The 17,371-nt window shown below is 50.4% G+C and overlaps 1 protein-coding gene across 4 annotated transcripts in view; it reads left to right on the top strand.

Moving 5' to 3' along the window:
* Nucleotides 1–16,846, top strand: part of Dkk3 (dickkopf WNT signaling pathway inhibitor 3) — a 43,295-nt gene extending 26,449 nt beyond the window's left edge. For 3 of the 4 annotated variants that reach the window (XM_021166966.2, XM_029479802.1, XM_029479801.1), the window contains exons 5-8: nt 11,191–11,283; nt 12,360–12,504; nt 13,385–13,541; nt 14,428–16,846. In XM_021166966.2, the coding sequence (XP_021022625.1) occupies nt 11,191–11,283; nt 12,360–12,504; nt 13,385–13,541; nt 14,428–14,647 (615 nt within the window). In that variant the 3' untranslated portion in view covers nt 14,648–16,846. The remainder of the gene's footprint in view (nt 1–11,190; nt 11,284–12,359; nt 12,505–13,384; nt 13,542–14,427) is intronic. The other variant, XM_021166967.2, reaches the window with a different exon arrangement.
* Nucleotides 16,847–17,371: the final 525 nt, after the last annotated feature.

Below are 17,371 nucleotides of genomic sequence, written 5' to 3'. Positions count from 1 at the left end.
TGTGCTGAGAACTCATTTTCCCAGGTACCTACTATGTGCTGAGAACTCATTTTCTCAGGTACCTACTATGTGCTGAGAACTCATTTTCCCAGGTATGTACTATATGCCGAGCTGTTTTTCCTCACTCCTGCCAACTGCCTAACTGGTAAAATAAATCAGACATGTGGGGTTGGGCAGGCCCCTGGGTGTGCCCTGGGACACTTGCCCAAGGCTTTCTCCTTGGAGGCAAAGCGTCCATGTTTCCTACCAGTCCCTAAGGGTGAGGCAAAGGCTCAACCACTTCTGAGGAAAACGAAGTCAAGCACGTTTCTTTCCACCGCAGAAGCAAAAGAAAACCTTTGCCAGGCTCATTAACATGCATGGCTTAAGTTGAAAAGTCTAGAAATTCCAGGAGCCCCCTTTGTGCCATGCTGTGGAAGAATTCTGTGTGTAGAAGCAGGAAAAGGAAGAATATTCATGGAGAGGAGAGCTGGAAGGGCTTTGAAGCCCGAGAAAGGCCCTGGGGTAAGGCTTCCTTCTGTACAGAGCTGAGCAACTTTGGTTTTGTTCTGGGTAGCTTTGGATTTTATTCACTTTTTCCTACTTTTCAAGGGAGCTGAGGAAATTCTTTGTGATGTATTTTTAAACACTGGTTTCTTTTTATTTGCATGTGAAGCATGACTCTCTCTCTCTCTCTCTCTCTCTCTCTCTCTCTCTCTCTCTCTGTGTGTGTGTGTGTGCAGAAGACAATTTACAGAAGTTTGTTCTCTCTGTCCATCATGTGGGTCTTGGGATTGAACTCAGGCCAGCAGGCTTGGCAGCAAGCACCTTTAACCAATAAGGCCATCTCGCCCTGTGGTATATTTTTAAAGGAGGGTGATCTATTGATAACTTAGAAGTAGAGGTTCTTAATTGTGGGTACCCACCATCATCACCCTCCCAATCTACTCAGAAAAAGACCATGTCTCTGTCTCTGCCCACTTTTTATTTATCTTCCATCCATTTGTTTCTGAGGCAGGGTTTCTCACTGAAGCTTACCAACCCTGTCTGACTGGCTGGCCACAGGGATGCTCCTGCCTCGGCCTCTCCAGCACTGGTGTTCCAGGTGTTCCTCAGCACACCTAGATTCAAGTCTGAGTGCCAGAGATCAAACTTAGATTCTCATGTTCTCACACGGCAAGTGCTCTACCCACTGAGCCATCTCCCCAGCTGCTCTAACGTTTAAATTATTTCCTGCAATCTTGAGATTCTTGAGTGGAGACTGCCAGCTACATCCTATCAGGTACCAATGCCATCACAAATACTTGTGTATCTGTTTCGGTTTTTGAGATACGATTCCCTTTTTCACAGGGTGGCCTTGAACTGGGTATGCATCCAAGGATCATCTTTCAAACTCCCAATTCCCTGACCTGCCTCTCTCCAGGGTTTGTTGCCTTCCCCTCCCCTCCCAAGACAGGGTTTCTCTGTGTAGCCCTGGCTGTTCTGAAACTCATGCTGTAGACCAGGCTGGCCCTGGAATTCCAAGATCTACCTAACTCTGTTTCCCAAGTGCTAGAATTTATTTTTATCTCATGTTCATTGGTGTTTTTCCTGCATGTATGTGTGATATGCAGTGGTGTCAGATCCTCTGGACTTATAACCATTTGGATGCTGGGATTTGAACTCAGAACCTCTGGAAGAGCAGCCAATGCTTTTAACCCCTCTCTCCAGCCCCTTTTGCCACTTTCAAACAACACTTGTGCTCAGCCCTACTTCAAAAGAAAGAGCTACCACTGGACTTTACCATTAAGGATGCAGATAAGCCACCAAACACTAACTCCGTTATCTCTCCTTAGGTGGGGTCATTCTTGCTTGTAATCCCATCTGCCCCCTTACCAGTCTAGATGTAGTGTTCTGAGAGGGGTCCCCAGGCTTCAGCCAACTGCCAAAAAGTCTACATTGCAAAAAAGGTCAAAACTTCTGTTTTTATGGTTTGGTTTGGTTTGTTTTTGACATAGGGTCTTGTTATATAGCCCAGAATAACCTCAAATGTGTGGCATCCTCCTTTCTTGGCCAACCCCAAGCAGCTGCTAGCTGTTTTGAGTTTCACTCTGATTAGGCCTGGAACTCTTCTTAGTGATCCTCCTGCCTCAGCTCTCCAAGCCCTGGGATTACAGATGTGTCACCACACCCTGTTCTTTGTGCTAGTCTTTAAGGGTAACTACAGATCAGGCAGGGGAAGGATTCCAGATGTGTGGGCTAAAATCTGGGTGCCGCAGAGGTCAAAAAATCAGATAGGGCAGCATGCTGGGAACGGTTCCCAGAAGCAATGTCAAGGACAGTTTGGATTCCAGGCTATGCTTGGTAGGGAAGGTAGGTGATGTTCTTAGAATAGAGGGCTCGCAGGGGCTCTGCCTTGAGGAACTTTGTGAGTTTGGTCCCTTGAGCCGGGCAAACCCAGAGCTTAGCCATCCCTAACTCTCTTGCTAACTAAACTCAGACCTTATGTGCCAGGTCGTTAATTTGTAGAGTTAAGGAGAGCCTCTTTTGGGTGACAGGAATGTGAGGGTCCTGTCCTGTTGTCCCCTATCTGATGTTAGTCATGAGGATGCAAGGTTGTCCCTCAGCAGGTTGCTGGGTGAATGAGGAGCAAAGTCACAGGAGGTCACCCTTTGTGGGTTTCGGAGCTTGGCATCATTAGGGTCACCATCTCCTCAGCTCTAGGACTGCAGCCCCACCTCAGGGTCACTGGGGAGGTGCTGGTTTTTTCCACTTGAGTCCTTCTTGTCACATCGATGTCCTACAGAGCATTTTAGATACAGGCTGTTCCCGAGGCCTGGAAGGCGGCTGTCTCCTCCAATTATGTGTTGACTGAATCAGTCCAACACTCAGCCTTCTCCAGGGCCCTCAGCCCTCCTCTTTCAGAGTGATTACTATCAGCGACATGCATAATTAGGTTTGTGTTTTTTTTAAAGAATGATTCAGGCCACCAGAGGGAATTGTGGGGAAGGGGTTGGCTAGTGGCTGGAGGTCAGCATCTTTGCTGGGGACAAGATAAGGCTCGAGGGAAGGGGAGCACTCTCTGAGGACAGTGAACCTCACTGATGAGCTGAGGCTGTAGGTAGGGAGAGTCCAGTTAGAAGAGTCTTGGACCTGGGTTCTGTCACCACCAGCACCATATAAACTCGGCCTGGTGACATTGTGTGTGTGTGTCATGAGACATCTACCAGAAGACCACTGGGACATGGGTTCAAGACCATAGAAAGTCTTTACCAGCTGTTTAGCTACTACTACACTGGGTGTTTGGAACCCAAGCACAGCTCTGAGCATTTCTCAGGGTGAGCTTTGAAACACAAAAACTACATCCTGGGTGGACGCAAGCTCAGTTAGCCAGAAGCAGAACGACAGAAGCCAAAAGGCAAGGTCAGTACTTTTAGGAACTCATCCAGAACTGTGGGCTTTGATGGATTGGGTCTTTGTTCTTATTTTTGGTGCTGCTGCCTACATGCTGGGTTCCAGGGCCTGAATGGTGCTTCCGTCATGCTGTCAGTTGTGTTAAGGTCTGGGGGCCTTAACATAGATATAGTCCTGAAACCCTGTACTCAGTGGGTAGAGGCAGGAGGATCAAAAGTTCAAGTTCATTCTTGGCTAACTAATGAGTTCTTGGCCAAGACACCTGAGACCCAGCCTCAGAACAATCCATCTGCTACATGTGTGGAAACCCCCTTTTATGTCTGAATCCAAGAACCCCAATCAGAGCCCCCCAAAACCCCATCCCTGGGAGAAACTGGCCCCCAAAGAGCCCCTTTGGGAGGGTTGGGTGAGCAGAAGCCTGGCCTTCTCTGTCTGTCTCTAGTACCAAACACCTCTCTAGGGACCCAGGTCTGGATTTAGTTACTGGGAATCTGGCAAGAACTTGGCCGTCTGCCATTTCTGGCCCTAACCTGATCACATGGCTCTGAGCTTTGCTGTACCTTGCAGTCTGGCATTTGTAGCACTGAATCTCAGATTTAGGGGGCAGGGGGCAGCAGCATGGGAGAGGGTGAGAAGGCTTGACCCAGCTCACCTCCTCTGACCTAAGGGAGGGGAGGATGGATGGAGGAGCATGGCAGGTGGGTGGAGACATGAGAGCCTGGGGAGAGGAGGGGTTCTCTTTGGCATCATTTGCTCCTTGGTTGGGGTATCAGTTCTAAAGGAGGAAGTATATTTTGGCTCATGGTTTCAATCTGTGGTGAGCTGGTCTTGGGGACTGTGGAGAAGCAGACATCATGAAAGGAACACATACATGATAGCACAGCACATGGCTGCTCAAACCATGGCCAGAGAAAGACAGGAAGGGAAGAGAAGAGGGAGGGAGGGAGGAAAGGAGGATGGGAAGGAGAGGGGGAGGGAGAGAGGGAAGAAGGGAGGGAGGAAGATTGAGGACCAGGAAGAAGTTTTAGCTAAAGCAAATCTTGGCCCAGTTCTCCAGAGAAAGTACTCAGGGACTCAGGCTCAAAGAATGTACTGGGAAGCCTTGGGGGAGTGTGGTGTGAGACTTCATGACCAGGCAGTGGGATCAGGTCCTGATGTGGGTTGCTAGCTGCTCTGTAAGGTACATCTCTGCTCCTAAGGATCTGGGGCTGATGGAAAGGCAGCTGTGAGAGGAGTTCTGTGGGTTAGGGGCAGTGTGTACTCCTTACCTGACGGTGTTAAGCCAAATCCAGGGTGGTGGGGGTTCGTCTCGCTGGGGTGAGGATACACTGTCACCCTCCTCTTCCCTGGGCTGTGGAATGTGGGAGGGAGGGGGAATTGGCAGGTGCAGGCTATCCACCCAGACTTTTGCTGATGCTAGCTAGCACTTACAGATGGATAATAAGGGCCGGCTGGCATCGGCCCCTGGCTCCTGCCTGGATTTTCCACCAAGCTGTCTCTATAAGAGGGGCCAGGCCAGAGCCCTGGGTGAGGTTGCCCCAAAGCTCTGAGCTGGTAGGACAACTTGCAGCTCCATCTCAGGGAAAGGCTGCAGACCCCACTGTGTTGGAGACAGATGTGCAGTTTTCATTACTGGCTCCTACAACTGGCTTCATTCTGAGGTCAAAAAAGGAGTCTCAGCAGTGGGGAGAGACTCACCTAGAGGCCTCTGCACCTCTGCATACCCACACAGCACACAGAGACACACACACACACATGTACACGCACACACATGTGTACACACATGCACACATGCACACACTTGTGTACGTACACACACACGTGCACACACACCTTAGAATCCGCTGATGTGAAAATCAACTGAAGAATGGAGGCCACCCACTATTCTGGGTATCTTGAATCAAGGTCAGCCTAAAGAGCTGACCAGCAGGGAGGGTTCCCCTTCCTCAAGAGCTCTGGAACATTCACTGCCTCACACTGTCACCTCCTGCCCCCCTGCCTGCCCTTAGCGTCTGTGTTTGCTCTAGACTCTAAAGCCCTAGCTTAGGGTCAAGTACAACCCTGCCACTCACTGGTGACCCTGGCAAGAGACTGATGATCTCACTGCCTCAGTTTCCATGTAAGGAAAGCAGGCTTCTCTGCCTAGTATAGGAGAGAAGGTGGTCTGAGGGTGGTGAGTGGGAGGTGATTGACAGGTGGTGTAGAGTGGTGGGAGGGGTGTGGGTAGAAGAGGGGGAGAGGGGTGACAGGTGGGGCCTAGCCTGCAGCACTGAACAGTTGGTTTATACTTTCTGTCCTCTGTTACCTGCTTGTTGTCTTTGGTGAACTGATCAGTCTTCTGCATTTCTCTGTCCTTGTCCTCTCTGTTGTCCTTGTCTGCTAACAGAGGGCTCTGGGAAGTTGAGTTGTGGCAAGGCAGAGACCTGCTGTAAGCCCTAGGTTGGTAGTCATTCAGTAGGAAAAATACTCACTAGAATTGGCCCCACTAGCTCAAACTGAGGTGAATCAGGTTGCTGGAGTCTACCTAAGACGTCAATGGTGCTTCCGCCCTGAGGTGTGGGCTCTGAGGGCAGAGGCGGGAGGCCATGGTCTGTTAGTATACACAAAAAGGATTTATCCAGTAATCACAAGAATGTTAGCTTAGTTAGACACAGAGGTGGGCCATGGGTAGATGATAAAGGAGGCTAAAGACAGTCTGAGATAATATAGTGTTAGACACACGACATTCTAACACTCCACATCTGGAAGTTCTAATTAGTCAACTTTGTAGCCTCTTTAACACAGGTGAGGCCTTTAACTAGGGAGTCCAGTTCACAGTTGTATTGGAATTAATTGAGCCTGCCAGGACCCTATCTCCAGAGTAGGAGAATTCTGAAGTATTCGGTGGCTAGGATGTCAACATAGGAATTTTGGGCAGGGAGAGCAAATCTGAGATGATGCATTAACATTTTATTTATTGGTTATTGTTGTCGGGGCAGAGTGTCACAAGCGTGGATGTCAGAGGACAACTTTACAGAGCAGTTCTCACCTCTACCTTCTCATAGATCCTGAGAATAGAACTTGAGGTCATCAGACTTGTATGGCAAGCACTTTTATGGGCTGAACCAGCTTGACAACCCAAATGGGGTATTTTGAGACTAGTAAGAATGGCAGACAGAGTGCCCCTTCCCAAGGGGCTGAGGGACTTGGGTTTAAATCTTTGCTTTCCTTCCCACCATGATCCGAGGCTCACTTTTCTTCTCTGTAAAATGAAGCCCAAACTGTTGGGAGCCTGCTGCTGGCCCCACAGGGGTGCCTTGGAAGCTTGGACCCATTGCCATCCTCCCACCCCACCCCCACCCCAGGCTTTTGACCATGGTTTCTCAGAATCTCTTTGCTGACAAACTGTGAGCTTAACAGAGTAACAGAGATGCCAAGTGATGCCTGTGTCTTCCTCCACTCTTTCAGGATTGCATCAAGGTACCGGGCAGTTTCCGGGAGGTTCTTGCCAGGTCCACAGTTTCCAATTCCACTTTCAGGCCTCCCGCCTGGGTTTCTAAATATGGCTCCAGGTAACAAAGAAGGCCTCCGTGGAATGGCTGTAACCCATGACCAACGTCTGTGCTATCAGGCTAAGGGAGGAACAGGACAGACAGACAGATAGGACATGGCTACAGCTGCATAGAAGCCTGGAAGCCCTGTGCTGCCTTTGCCAGCTCAGGCATCCAGATTCTTGGCTTTGGTTTTGTGTCTCAACCCTGGTAAAGGCAGCATCATCAGGTTGGCTGTGGCCCGTGGGCTGCTACTGAAGGGAGGGGCCAGGCTGAGATGTACAGAGATGAGATGCCTGTGGCCAGCTCGTGACCCTGAGCAGATCCTTCAAGCGGTTAAAACTGAAGTAGGGATGTTGGTCCCCCAAAAGGAAAGCAAACAAACAACAACCAACCAAATATGAGTGCACACGGCCCCAGGAACTATATGTGGAGTGGCACTATTAGGAAGTGTGGAATTGTTGGAGTAGGTGGGGCCTTGTTAAAGGAAGTGTGTCACTGTGGGGGTGGGCAATGAGACCCTCCTCCTAGCCACATGGGAGTCAGTCCTCTGTTGTTTGTCTTTGGAACAAGATGTAGAACTCGTAGTTCCTCCTGCACCATGCCTACCTGAGTGCGGTCATGCTCCTGCCTTGATGATAATGGACTGAACCTCTGACCCTGTAAATCAGCCCCAGTTAAATGTTGTCCTTAAAAGAGCTGCCTTGGTCGTGATGTCTGCTCACAGCAGTAAAACCCTAACTAAGACACTATAAATTCCTTGTTCTAATGTGGTAATAGTTTCATGAAGGTCATTTTTTTTTCTTTTAGTAGCAGGAAAATGAAACCAGTCATAAACCAAGGCAATGTATTTAGGAATACACTGGAAGGTACAACAGATAGGGGAGTTGCTTCAAATTGCTATAGGCCTCGGCTGATATCTGATGACAATGTGGGTTAATAGAGGCTAAGGGTCAGTTTGTACATGACAAGAAGATTTAGCTAACAGTCAACAGAAATGGGTCAAATATAGAAGTGGGAACCAACAGATAGCTATGGGGTGAAAAACAGCCCAGGACAATCTGGCTCTGTACCTGCAACATTCTGACTCCCCACAATCACTTAGAGTCTGGTCAGAGAATTTTATCCTGTACAACTTTCTTCACGGGTATGTGGCTTTTGTTTGTTTGTTTGTTTGTTTGTTTTGTTTTTGTTTTTGTTTTTTTCGGAGACCTTCTGCTCACAGAAACCTTAACTATGTTGAGGGGATTGGAGGAAGCCCGTGTTGATCTGTGGGCACTCACCTTGCTGTGGTAGAGCCCTGTGCAATGATGAGATAGGCAGCTCTGCAGACTTCTGTGGGGCAGGGGTTTAGGTTAGCATCTCATGTCTTTGCTTGATTGAGCCTGAGCTCCTGACTCCGACCTTGGTCTTCAGTTCTGGCTCCGTTTTGAGCAGCAGTCTGCCTTCAGTTCTAGAATCTAAGATAGGAAGCCAGTGAGGCCTCAGCCCTCGGAAATCAAAGCGCCTAGGCTTCATGGCCGTAGAGAGGAAGCAGCAGAGCCTTCCAGCATCCTGACCTCTGACCTCAGGTCTCAGTCACTCTGGTGGCCTGGGCATAGTTGGGTTTCTTGGATACTGTAGGGTGAGCTTGGATGTAGATACAGTCCCTGAGCACAGGAAAGAGATGATGGAACTCAGAGAGTTCCTTCCTAGCCTTCCTGCACTTCCTAGCCATGTCAGCCCTTGCTTCTCAGCCATGTCAGCCCTTGCTTCTCAGCCATGTCAGCCCTTGCTTCTCAGCCATGTCAGCCCTTGCTTCTCAGCCATGTCAGCCCTTGCTTCTCTGTTCTACTCAGGTTAGAGGCCCCAGCCTCCTCCTCATGTGGGACCTGCCCTTGCTGTAGAGGGAATCTCTGGATTGGACTGTCTTCTTTTCCTTTGTTCCCTCCCATGGTTGAAGACAGATTTCTTAAAAGCAGAGAGAGCCACCCCCACCCCCACCCCATAGTCATTTCTGTCCCTGTGCCTGCTGCTTCTTCCTCCTTCACAAATGTCACCTCTCCCACTCTGTTCCCTTTCTGTTAGGTTTTGGAAGAAATATCAGAAGTGTCCTGTCGCACCTCCCAAAGCCACCTGTGTACAGGAGGGTGTGTTGGGGAGCCAGGGAAGACAGCCTCAGCATCCCAGGATCCAGAACCACAGCACAGCCAACCTGTTTTAAATAGCATCTGTACCAAACATACACTTCTCCCTTTGTCATTACAGACAGCATAACCATGATGAGCGCGGTGTTCGTGAGGCACGGGGTACTAAATCCAAAGATGATTATGTAGTAGGATATGTGTGGGTTAGGTGCAAATTCTGTGTCCTTTTATATAGGGGACTTGAGCATGTGTGGAGTCTGTATGCTTGTGCAGATGTGTGGGGGTGGGCACATTGAGCGGCATGCTGGATGAAATCCCCCTCCCCCCAACCCTGGGGGATACAGGGTCAACTCACATTCTCAGGACCTTTCTTGTCACTATGGGATCCTGGATCCAGCAGATGCAGGTTCAGCCCCTTGACATGAGATCCTTTGCTTTCTTCCTGGTGTAGAGCAGATTGTAGCTCACCTAACATTGCTGGGCCACTGAGCTGGCAAAGTTAGGGGAACAGAAGGACAAAGGGATCTGCCTGCTAGACTGGGTGAAACCTGGGCTGCACTGTTGCTCCCTACAGAGGCCAACCCCCTGGGGGTGAGGGGAAGGAACCTGCATCTTCTGAACTAGATGGATGGGATTCTGGGGTCATGTGCGGGAGAGTGACATTAGATTGCTTTAGGGGTGTCTGTGTCAAACAGGCATCCTGACTCAGGATGACTCTGTCACCCTTAGAAAGGGATGGGGGCGGGAGGTGTTTTAGGTGACTCCATCTTTCTTCTTCGCTAGAGAGCCTTGCTTGGTGAGCAGAGCACAGCCCAAGCTCCCCTTGGTGGGCCCTCAGCTTAGGGCTGCAGCTATTCTGAACCAAACACCCATCTCCTCAGACCTACAAGATTGACCAAGGGACACTCAGTGTGACCTGGGTCAAGGACACCCGCTACTTCTCGGTAATAGCACTTGATAACAGTAAGCAAGCCAGGGCTTGTTTGCTGGGACCCAGCCTGTGCATGCTCTGGGTCTGGTCCCTGTCCCCCGCCCCTCCTCTGTACACACTGGTATAGTTACCTCAACTCACAGAGTGGAGCTGAGGACCAGCCCCAGGTACCGAGGTTCATGCCTGACACACCATGCTTTAGCATGCATGGCTCCACACCGGCTCTCAGGATGGAGGATGCTCATAGGTGGGGATGAGGCACACCCTGTTCTTCACAGAGACCCTTCTAGAATGTTTGCCTGGGTTCCAGGACACCAGGCTTCCAAGAGCCTCATCTCTGATTATAGTATTTGGGAGCCCTGAGCCCCTCCACTCAAGGGCTGTGGTGGGAAAGAATCTTTCTACTCTGCTTTAGCCCTACCTCTTGGGGGATGACGTGACTTTTCAGTGCTGCCATTTCCCAGTTGGCAATGTAGAAGTGACCCCCAAGCTGCCTCTTGCTGAGAAGTTTCTGTCCCATAGAAGGGATGATGAATGGCGTCCTTGCCTGTGTTTCGTCTCCTACTCCCTTTTCTTGGGGCTGAGCCTGACCATGGGTCTGACTCACAGATGGACAGATGTTCTTAGCTGAGTGGAACTGGCAGCCATGAGGAGAGGAGTCCTGGGACTGGGAGAGTGGGATTCCAAACTTCCAGCTTTCACTTTAAAGCTCACCTTGCCTCTTGGCGGCTCCTTAGAACCCAGGAGCCTGTGGAGGGCCCTCTGTGGCTTCCGGGGCAAGTGCCAAGGGTCTCTGGTATCTTCCTAGGCAGCAGGGACTGCTGGGCCTGGCTTCCAGCCCTTCCTGGGCACTCACACAGGGCCTGGGACTCATTAGCACCTTTTCTTCAAACCATCTGTTCTATGTAAGAACAACTTTGAGTCCCCATCCTCCCTGCCTTGGGTGTGGGGGGACACTGAACATAGATGGCAATTGTGTGGTGGATGCGGAAGGTTCACAGATCCTGGGGGTACTGAGAAGTAGGACCACCCCCACCATGTGGACGGCATGGAAGGATAGATAAAAGTGCTGGCCAGGCTGGCTTCTGGGGTGGCTAGGGCTGGTGGACACTTCAGGGCAGGCGCTTCACTTAAGACCCAGATTAACCCGGATTCTACCCTTCCAGGGCAATGTAGATCTACCCCTCTTTGTTTTACTGATAGAGTTGTCCCCCTCTCTCCGCCCTCTCAGGAATGTATCATTGATGAAGACTGTGGGCCCACCAGGTACTGCCAGTTCTCCAGCTTCAAGTACACCTGCCAGCCATGCCGGGACCAGCAGATGGTAAAGATGCCAGCAGACTCCATTGTTGTGCCAGAGAGAGAAGATTAGAAGTCCCAGGGGTTCTCAGCTAGGCTGCTTGCAAGAAAAGCCTTTCAGTGATGGGGAGAAGTCCCAGAGGGACTGATTCCTGGAGTAATCAAGATGCCATTCCAGCAGGCCTGCAGCCACTTCACTCCAGGATCTCTGATCACAATTGTGTGGCTCATGGGTAGCAATGGGACAGAGGAGAAAACAGGAGGCCCCGCACTGGTCCCTTCCCCTGGGACAGCAGCACACACAGCAGCGCACACTTAACAGTCCCCAGGCAAGGGAAAGGGCCACCTCTATCCTCCTGAGCTCCTCCCAGGCTCCCTTCCAGTCTCATTAATAAATGTGCAGAAGGAGGAGGCAGGAAGAGGCTGGAGCATTCCCCCACTGCGGTGCCCAAGCAACGGAAACTCATCGGGCCATTTGGACAAAGCCCATGAACTCTTGACATTTTCTTTGACAGTAAAAAAAGCACAATAAGTTCAGGAAATAAAGGGTCCTGTGATCTTGCTCTGTCCCTCTTGGAGAGATAGCTGCTGTTGTCCCTCACCCACCCCTCCGCCAGGCCACTCCAACATTACAGGGCACAGTCCTGGAAACCCCTAGTTGCTCTCTAATTGCAATTCCCTGTGGGGCTCTGGGCTCCTGCTTCCCGCTTGCTGTCCCCAGCCTGGGTCTTCCTGGCTCTGCCTTGACTGGGCAGCCTGTTAGACTCCTGCTGCCTCTGCCTGTGGCCTGAGGCACCTTCCCTTCTGACGGAGGTTAGTTAAAAGGGTGAAAGGTACAGTTGTGGGATGGAGGCACCAAAGACACACAGGCACTGTTAGACATCCACCTTCTTGGGTGCCATTTTCCCGACCCATCTTGTACCAACAGCCACACTTCCATGCTGGCTCCTGGTTTTCACCTTGGGTCTGCCTCTTCTCCTTGAGATAGGGGGGGAGGGGGAAGTTACCTTTGATTGATCTGAGCAGGCTGGAACACCCTGCTAGGCCGTCCAGGCTTCTAGGCTAAGACTTGGGGCTTGTGTTTGTCCCATTTCTCTGCAGCTATGCACCCGAGACAGTGAGTGCTGTGGAGACCAGCTGTGTGCCTGGGGTCACTGCACCCAAAAGGCCACCAAAGGTGGCAATGGGACCATCTGTGACAACCAGAGGGATTGCCAGCCTGGCCTGTGTTGTGCCTTCCAAAGAGGTATGTGGGTTCTCCAGTAGCTGTTGGGGAAACCTGCCCCCAATCTCACAGTCACAGTTTGCTGGGCCTCAGAGTGCCTTCCACCCTCCTACCCCCCAAAGCAGGGTCTTCAATGACTTCACCAGCCCCACAGCCTCCTACTGGGGTAGGGTGGGAAGACAGGCACTGGGTTTGGTTTTTCCCAGTGTTGACTATTCCAGCTAAGTTCTTTTAGGATGTATGGATCCTGGCCAGAGGGGCGGGACTCCTAGGTGGGTGAGATTCCAGGAGCCCTTCCCCCATTCCTCAAAAGCACACTTGGCTCCAGGAATCTTTGTGTGAACTCTCCTTTCAGTTCCCAGCTTCAGTTCTCAGTGCCTCTCCCCCTGGGCCAGCGCAGGCCCTCTCCTTTGCACGCAGTGTATCTGAAAGCTCTCAGCTGCCTCTGGGCTCTGCTTTCTCAGCTGCACTGTTCCTCCAGGTACCTGCCACTTCAATGATTTGCTTGGAGGACAACATTCTAGAGGTTGCTCCTCTACCCCCCCCACCCCCCCAAGCCCCTCTGACACCTGGACTCTCCTGTTTGCAAGGCCTTGTCCACCCAGATCCACTGTCCTCTTTATTTCCACTCCTTGGCCCAGCTTGTCATACTACACTGACCCGGGCCTTTATTGGCACTCTGTCCCTGCTTAAAGGGCCTTGGTTCCATGGTTCATTTCTGCAGAGGGTTTAGCATCTTCAGGCAGATTCCTGTAACTGCTCCAGTCCTTGGGGGTTGGTCCAACTGCTGTTCTTGTCCTTTCCACGGCTTCAATTCTAACCTCACCTGGGGCTGAGGGAGGCAAGCAAGGCTGCATCCATTTCTCTTCCTGTCCTCATGGTGACTCTCGGCTGGCTCCAGGCCTGCTGTTCCCCGTGTGCACACCCCTGCCCGTGGAGGGGGAGCTCTGCCATGACCCCACCAGCCAGCTGCTGGATCTCATCACCTGGGAACTGGAGCCTGAAGGAGCTTTGGACCGGTGCCCCTGCGCCAGTGGCCTCCTCTGCCAGCCACACAGGTGAGGTCCTTTCTGTTGACTGTACTGGGGGCTGAGAGCAGCCAAAATATCATCTGGGAGTGGGGGGAGCTCAGGAGTAGGTTTGGCTGGGAGGAGATATTGATTCAGTGAAGGGCAAGTGTGGCTGGAGGTGTCCCTGGGTCACTAGGATAAAGGGGTCCAGGCAGCATCCGATCTGTAGGTTGAGGCTCTCTTAGATGGTGATTGAAGCTTCCCAAGTGGGTGCCCTAGTGGGAGGGTGTGGAAGGAATGAGCCCAGACCATCCCATCGTAGCGGGGGAAGATACTGACAGGCAGGAAGTGAAGACCACCAATGTGGAAGGCACTTTAGTGTTAGAGGCTCAGAAAACTGAAGCTTCGAGCTGGAGAAGTTGCTCTCTACATCTTTCTGCCCTGCCACAACCTCTACTCAGCCTTCCGTTCTACCGGAATCCAGGGTCATAGGGAAGACAGGCAGAAGTCCCTCTCCTTTCCACTGAGGCCTAGGTTCACAGAGTGTATAGCAGCTGTGGGGGAACAATGTGCCTCCTGCTTGGCATGCAAATGGGCAGAGGGCTTAGGGGACTCTGTGTGACAGTGAACTTTCAAATCCCAATCATCAGGGCCTGCTTTCAGGCAGACAAACCAATAGTTAGTCTCACACACACACACACACACACACACACACACACACACACACACGACTGTCCCCAGCTTCTCCCAGCTGACTCTTCGGGAAGAAGTTGACAGAAAGCACCCTAACAAAAAGTAGTGAGTGAGTGAGGAGTGAGGCCTGAAGGCCCACAGAGTGTGGCCCGAGGTTTCACATGCAGTTAACATGCTCCAAGCCTGCTCTCCAGGATAATGGAGAGAACCTTGACTAAATGTCCTTGACTCTCTTCCCCAGCCACAGTCTGGTGTACATGTGCAAGCCAGCCTTCGTGGGCACCCATGACCACAGTGAGGAGAGCCAGCTGCCCAGGGAGGCCCCGGATGAGTATGAAGATGTTGACTTCATAGGGGAAGTGCGCCAGGAGCTGGAAGACCTGGAGCGGAGCCTAGCCCAGGAAATGGCATTTGAGGGGCCGGCCCCTGTGGAGCCACTAGGCGGAGAGGAGGAGATTTAGACCCAGACCCAGCCGAGTCACTGGTAGATGTGCAATAGAAATGGCTAATTTATTTTCCCAGGAGTGTCCCCAGGTGTGGAATGGCCGAAGCTCCTTCCCAGTAGCTTTTCCTCTGGCTTGACAAGGTACAGTGCAGTACATTTCTTCCAGCTGCCCTGCTTCTCTGACTTGGGAAAGAGAGGCATGGCGGGTAAGGGCAGCAGTGAGTCGTCCCTCGCTGTTGCTAGACACGCTGTCTTGTTCTTCATGGATGGAAGATTTGTTTGAAGGGAGAGGATGGGAACGGGTGAAGTCTGCTCATGATGGGTTTGGGGGATACAGGGAGGAGGGTGCCTGCCTTGCAAACGTGGACTTGGAAAAATGTAGCCTTTGCTTTTGTCTTGCGCCGCTCCCATGGGCTGAGGCAGTGGCTACACAAGAGCTATGCTGCTCTGTGGCCTCCTACACATTCATCCTTGTGTTTCAGCTCCTACCTCACTGTCAGCACAGCCCTTCATAGCCACGCCCCTTCCTGCTCACCACAGCCTGGAAGGGGACCAGAGGGGATTTCTCTCAGAGCCCCATGCTCTCTCTCAACCCCATATCAGCCTCTGTGCCAGCGACAGTCCTTCCATATGGAGGCAGTGAAATCCTTTGGTTTTATTATTTCCTCCTCCGAGGCATGCCTGCCACTAAGGTCAGGTGGACTTGCATGTCCCTCTAAGGTTCGTAACAGTGTGCCGGACACTGTCTTCCACCGACTGCTTCAATACCTCTGAAAGCCAGTGCTCGGAGTGCAGTTTGTGTAAATTAATTTGCAGGAGGTATACTTGGCTAATTGTAGGGCTAGGATTGTGAATGAAATTTGCAAAGTCGCTTAGCAACAATGGAAAGCCTTTCTCAGTCACACGGAGAAGTCACAACCAAGAGTACAGCTGTGACATACAGACAGAAGAAGGCTGGGCTGGATGTCAGGCCTCAGATGATGGTTTCAGGTACTAGGAACTATTACCATTCTGTATCTATCCAGAGTTATTAAAATTGAAAGTTGCACACATTTGTATAAGCATGCCTTTCTCCTGAGTTTTAAATTATATGTATACACAAACATGTGGCCTTCAAAGATCATGCATAAACCACTACTCTTTGCTAATTCTTGGACTTTTCTCATTGATTTTCAATAAATACAAATCCCCTTCATGCAAAAAATATAAAATAAAACAATCTGTTGTATAAAGAGACAAAAAAATTCCATAGAAGCAGATTTTCCAGGCATCTGCAGTTCACCTCTTTAGAATCGGAATTCGTTGGGACTCTTATCCTTGTCTGGATGGGAATTAGCTTTAACAGAGAAAATACTTCACCCTCTCCTGAAAGAACAAATGGAATATCTGAGTCTTCTCTTGGAGGCTCTTTCCACTCAAATGCAGTTCTGGGGCTGTGCTAGCATTGATACTGTAACAAAACGGCTGAAGTAATGAACTTATATATTTAAAAAGTTAGGTTAATTGGGTTCACCATTTCAGGTTTTAGTCCTGATCCCATGGTGTTGAAACTAAGGAGAGGCAGCACAACGTGGCAGGGGCATGTGGTAGAGTCAAGCCACTCCCTTTCTGGCTAACAGAGGAGAGTGGGCAATGTGCAGTCTTGTCCAGGGCACTCCCTTCCCCCCAGGGTCTGGGCATTCTCACAAGGACCTACCCCTTAAAGGTGGAGAGTTCTGCAGCTTTGGTTTTAGTTACTCTTCTGGGTAACTAAATACAATCAAATGCCCAACAAGAAGCCACCTGAGGGATGAGGGTTTATTTTGGCTCCTGGTTCAAGCAGGGAGTCCTTCGTGGCAGGCGTGTGGGGCTGCTTCCTGCAGTATGGAGGATCAGGAAGCAAAGAAAGAGCAATGCAAGACTCAGCTTTCTCTCTCTTTCCCTGATTATTTATTCTGGAACCCCAACCCTTGGGGTGGTGCCGCCCACAGTAAGGGTGAGTGTCCTTTCCTCAGAACTCTCTGGAAACTCTTGGCCTCAGAGAAATGTACAGAGGCGTGTTACCTAAATTGTTAAAATCCATTCTGTTCCAAGACATGGGAGCGCTATGTGCTAAGTCTTCCACATAAGAGCACCGAGTACTTCTTAAATGCCTGTAAATCGCATCTGAAGATACCACAGTAAAGAGATGTAAACATTTAGGAAAACAATAAATGTAACTGATGAAGTCACCTGTGTCCATGGTATGGGTCCATTTGTCACTAATCCTGTGCTGGTTATGATTTTCTGTATTTTATCTGCTATGCTGAAATCCTCTGGTTTTACGGATAAATGTTAAGATTCAGAATAACTGAATAACATATTTAAAAAAAATACTCTCAGGTTGATAAAGATTATTGTAGCCTCCCAATATTGGGATGGGGACCAATTAACAAGTAGGTCTTTGGCGAGGGAGTTATTTTATCAGGCTTGCAACAGAATTATGACACATTAAGCTCTTTAAGGACTAGATTAATGAGGTCACTGTATGTTTAGGGCAGCAGGGCAGCGGGCTCTGATTCATTATGCCTCTGAATTTTACGAGATACTAACCGATGAAGAGATGTGGCTTCAAAAAGATGGATTGAGGTAGCAGTCAGATGACGTGGCATCTAGGGGACCTCTATCTTGGAGGTGTCCTGTATTCAGTGTCAAAACTTACCAGGGCCACTCTATCTCATGGATCAGCTGGCAGCTATGTGCCAAGGGCTTCCTCAGAGCC

The sequence above is a fragment of the Mus caroli genome, chromosome 7, assembly GCF_900094665.2.
Source record: "Mus caroli chromosome 7, CAROLI_EIJ_v1.1, whole genome shotgun sequence".
Classification (NCBI taxonomy): domain Eukaryota; kingdom Metazoa; phylum Chordata; class Mammalia; order Rodentia; family Muridae; genus Mus; species Mus caroli.
This window is presented reverse-complemented; position numbering and strand designations above follow the sequence as displayed.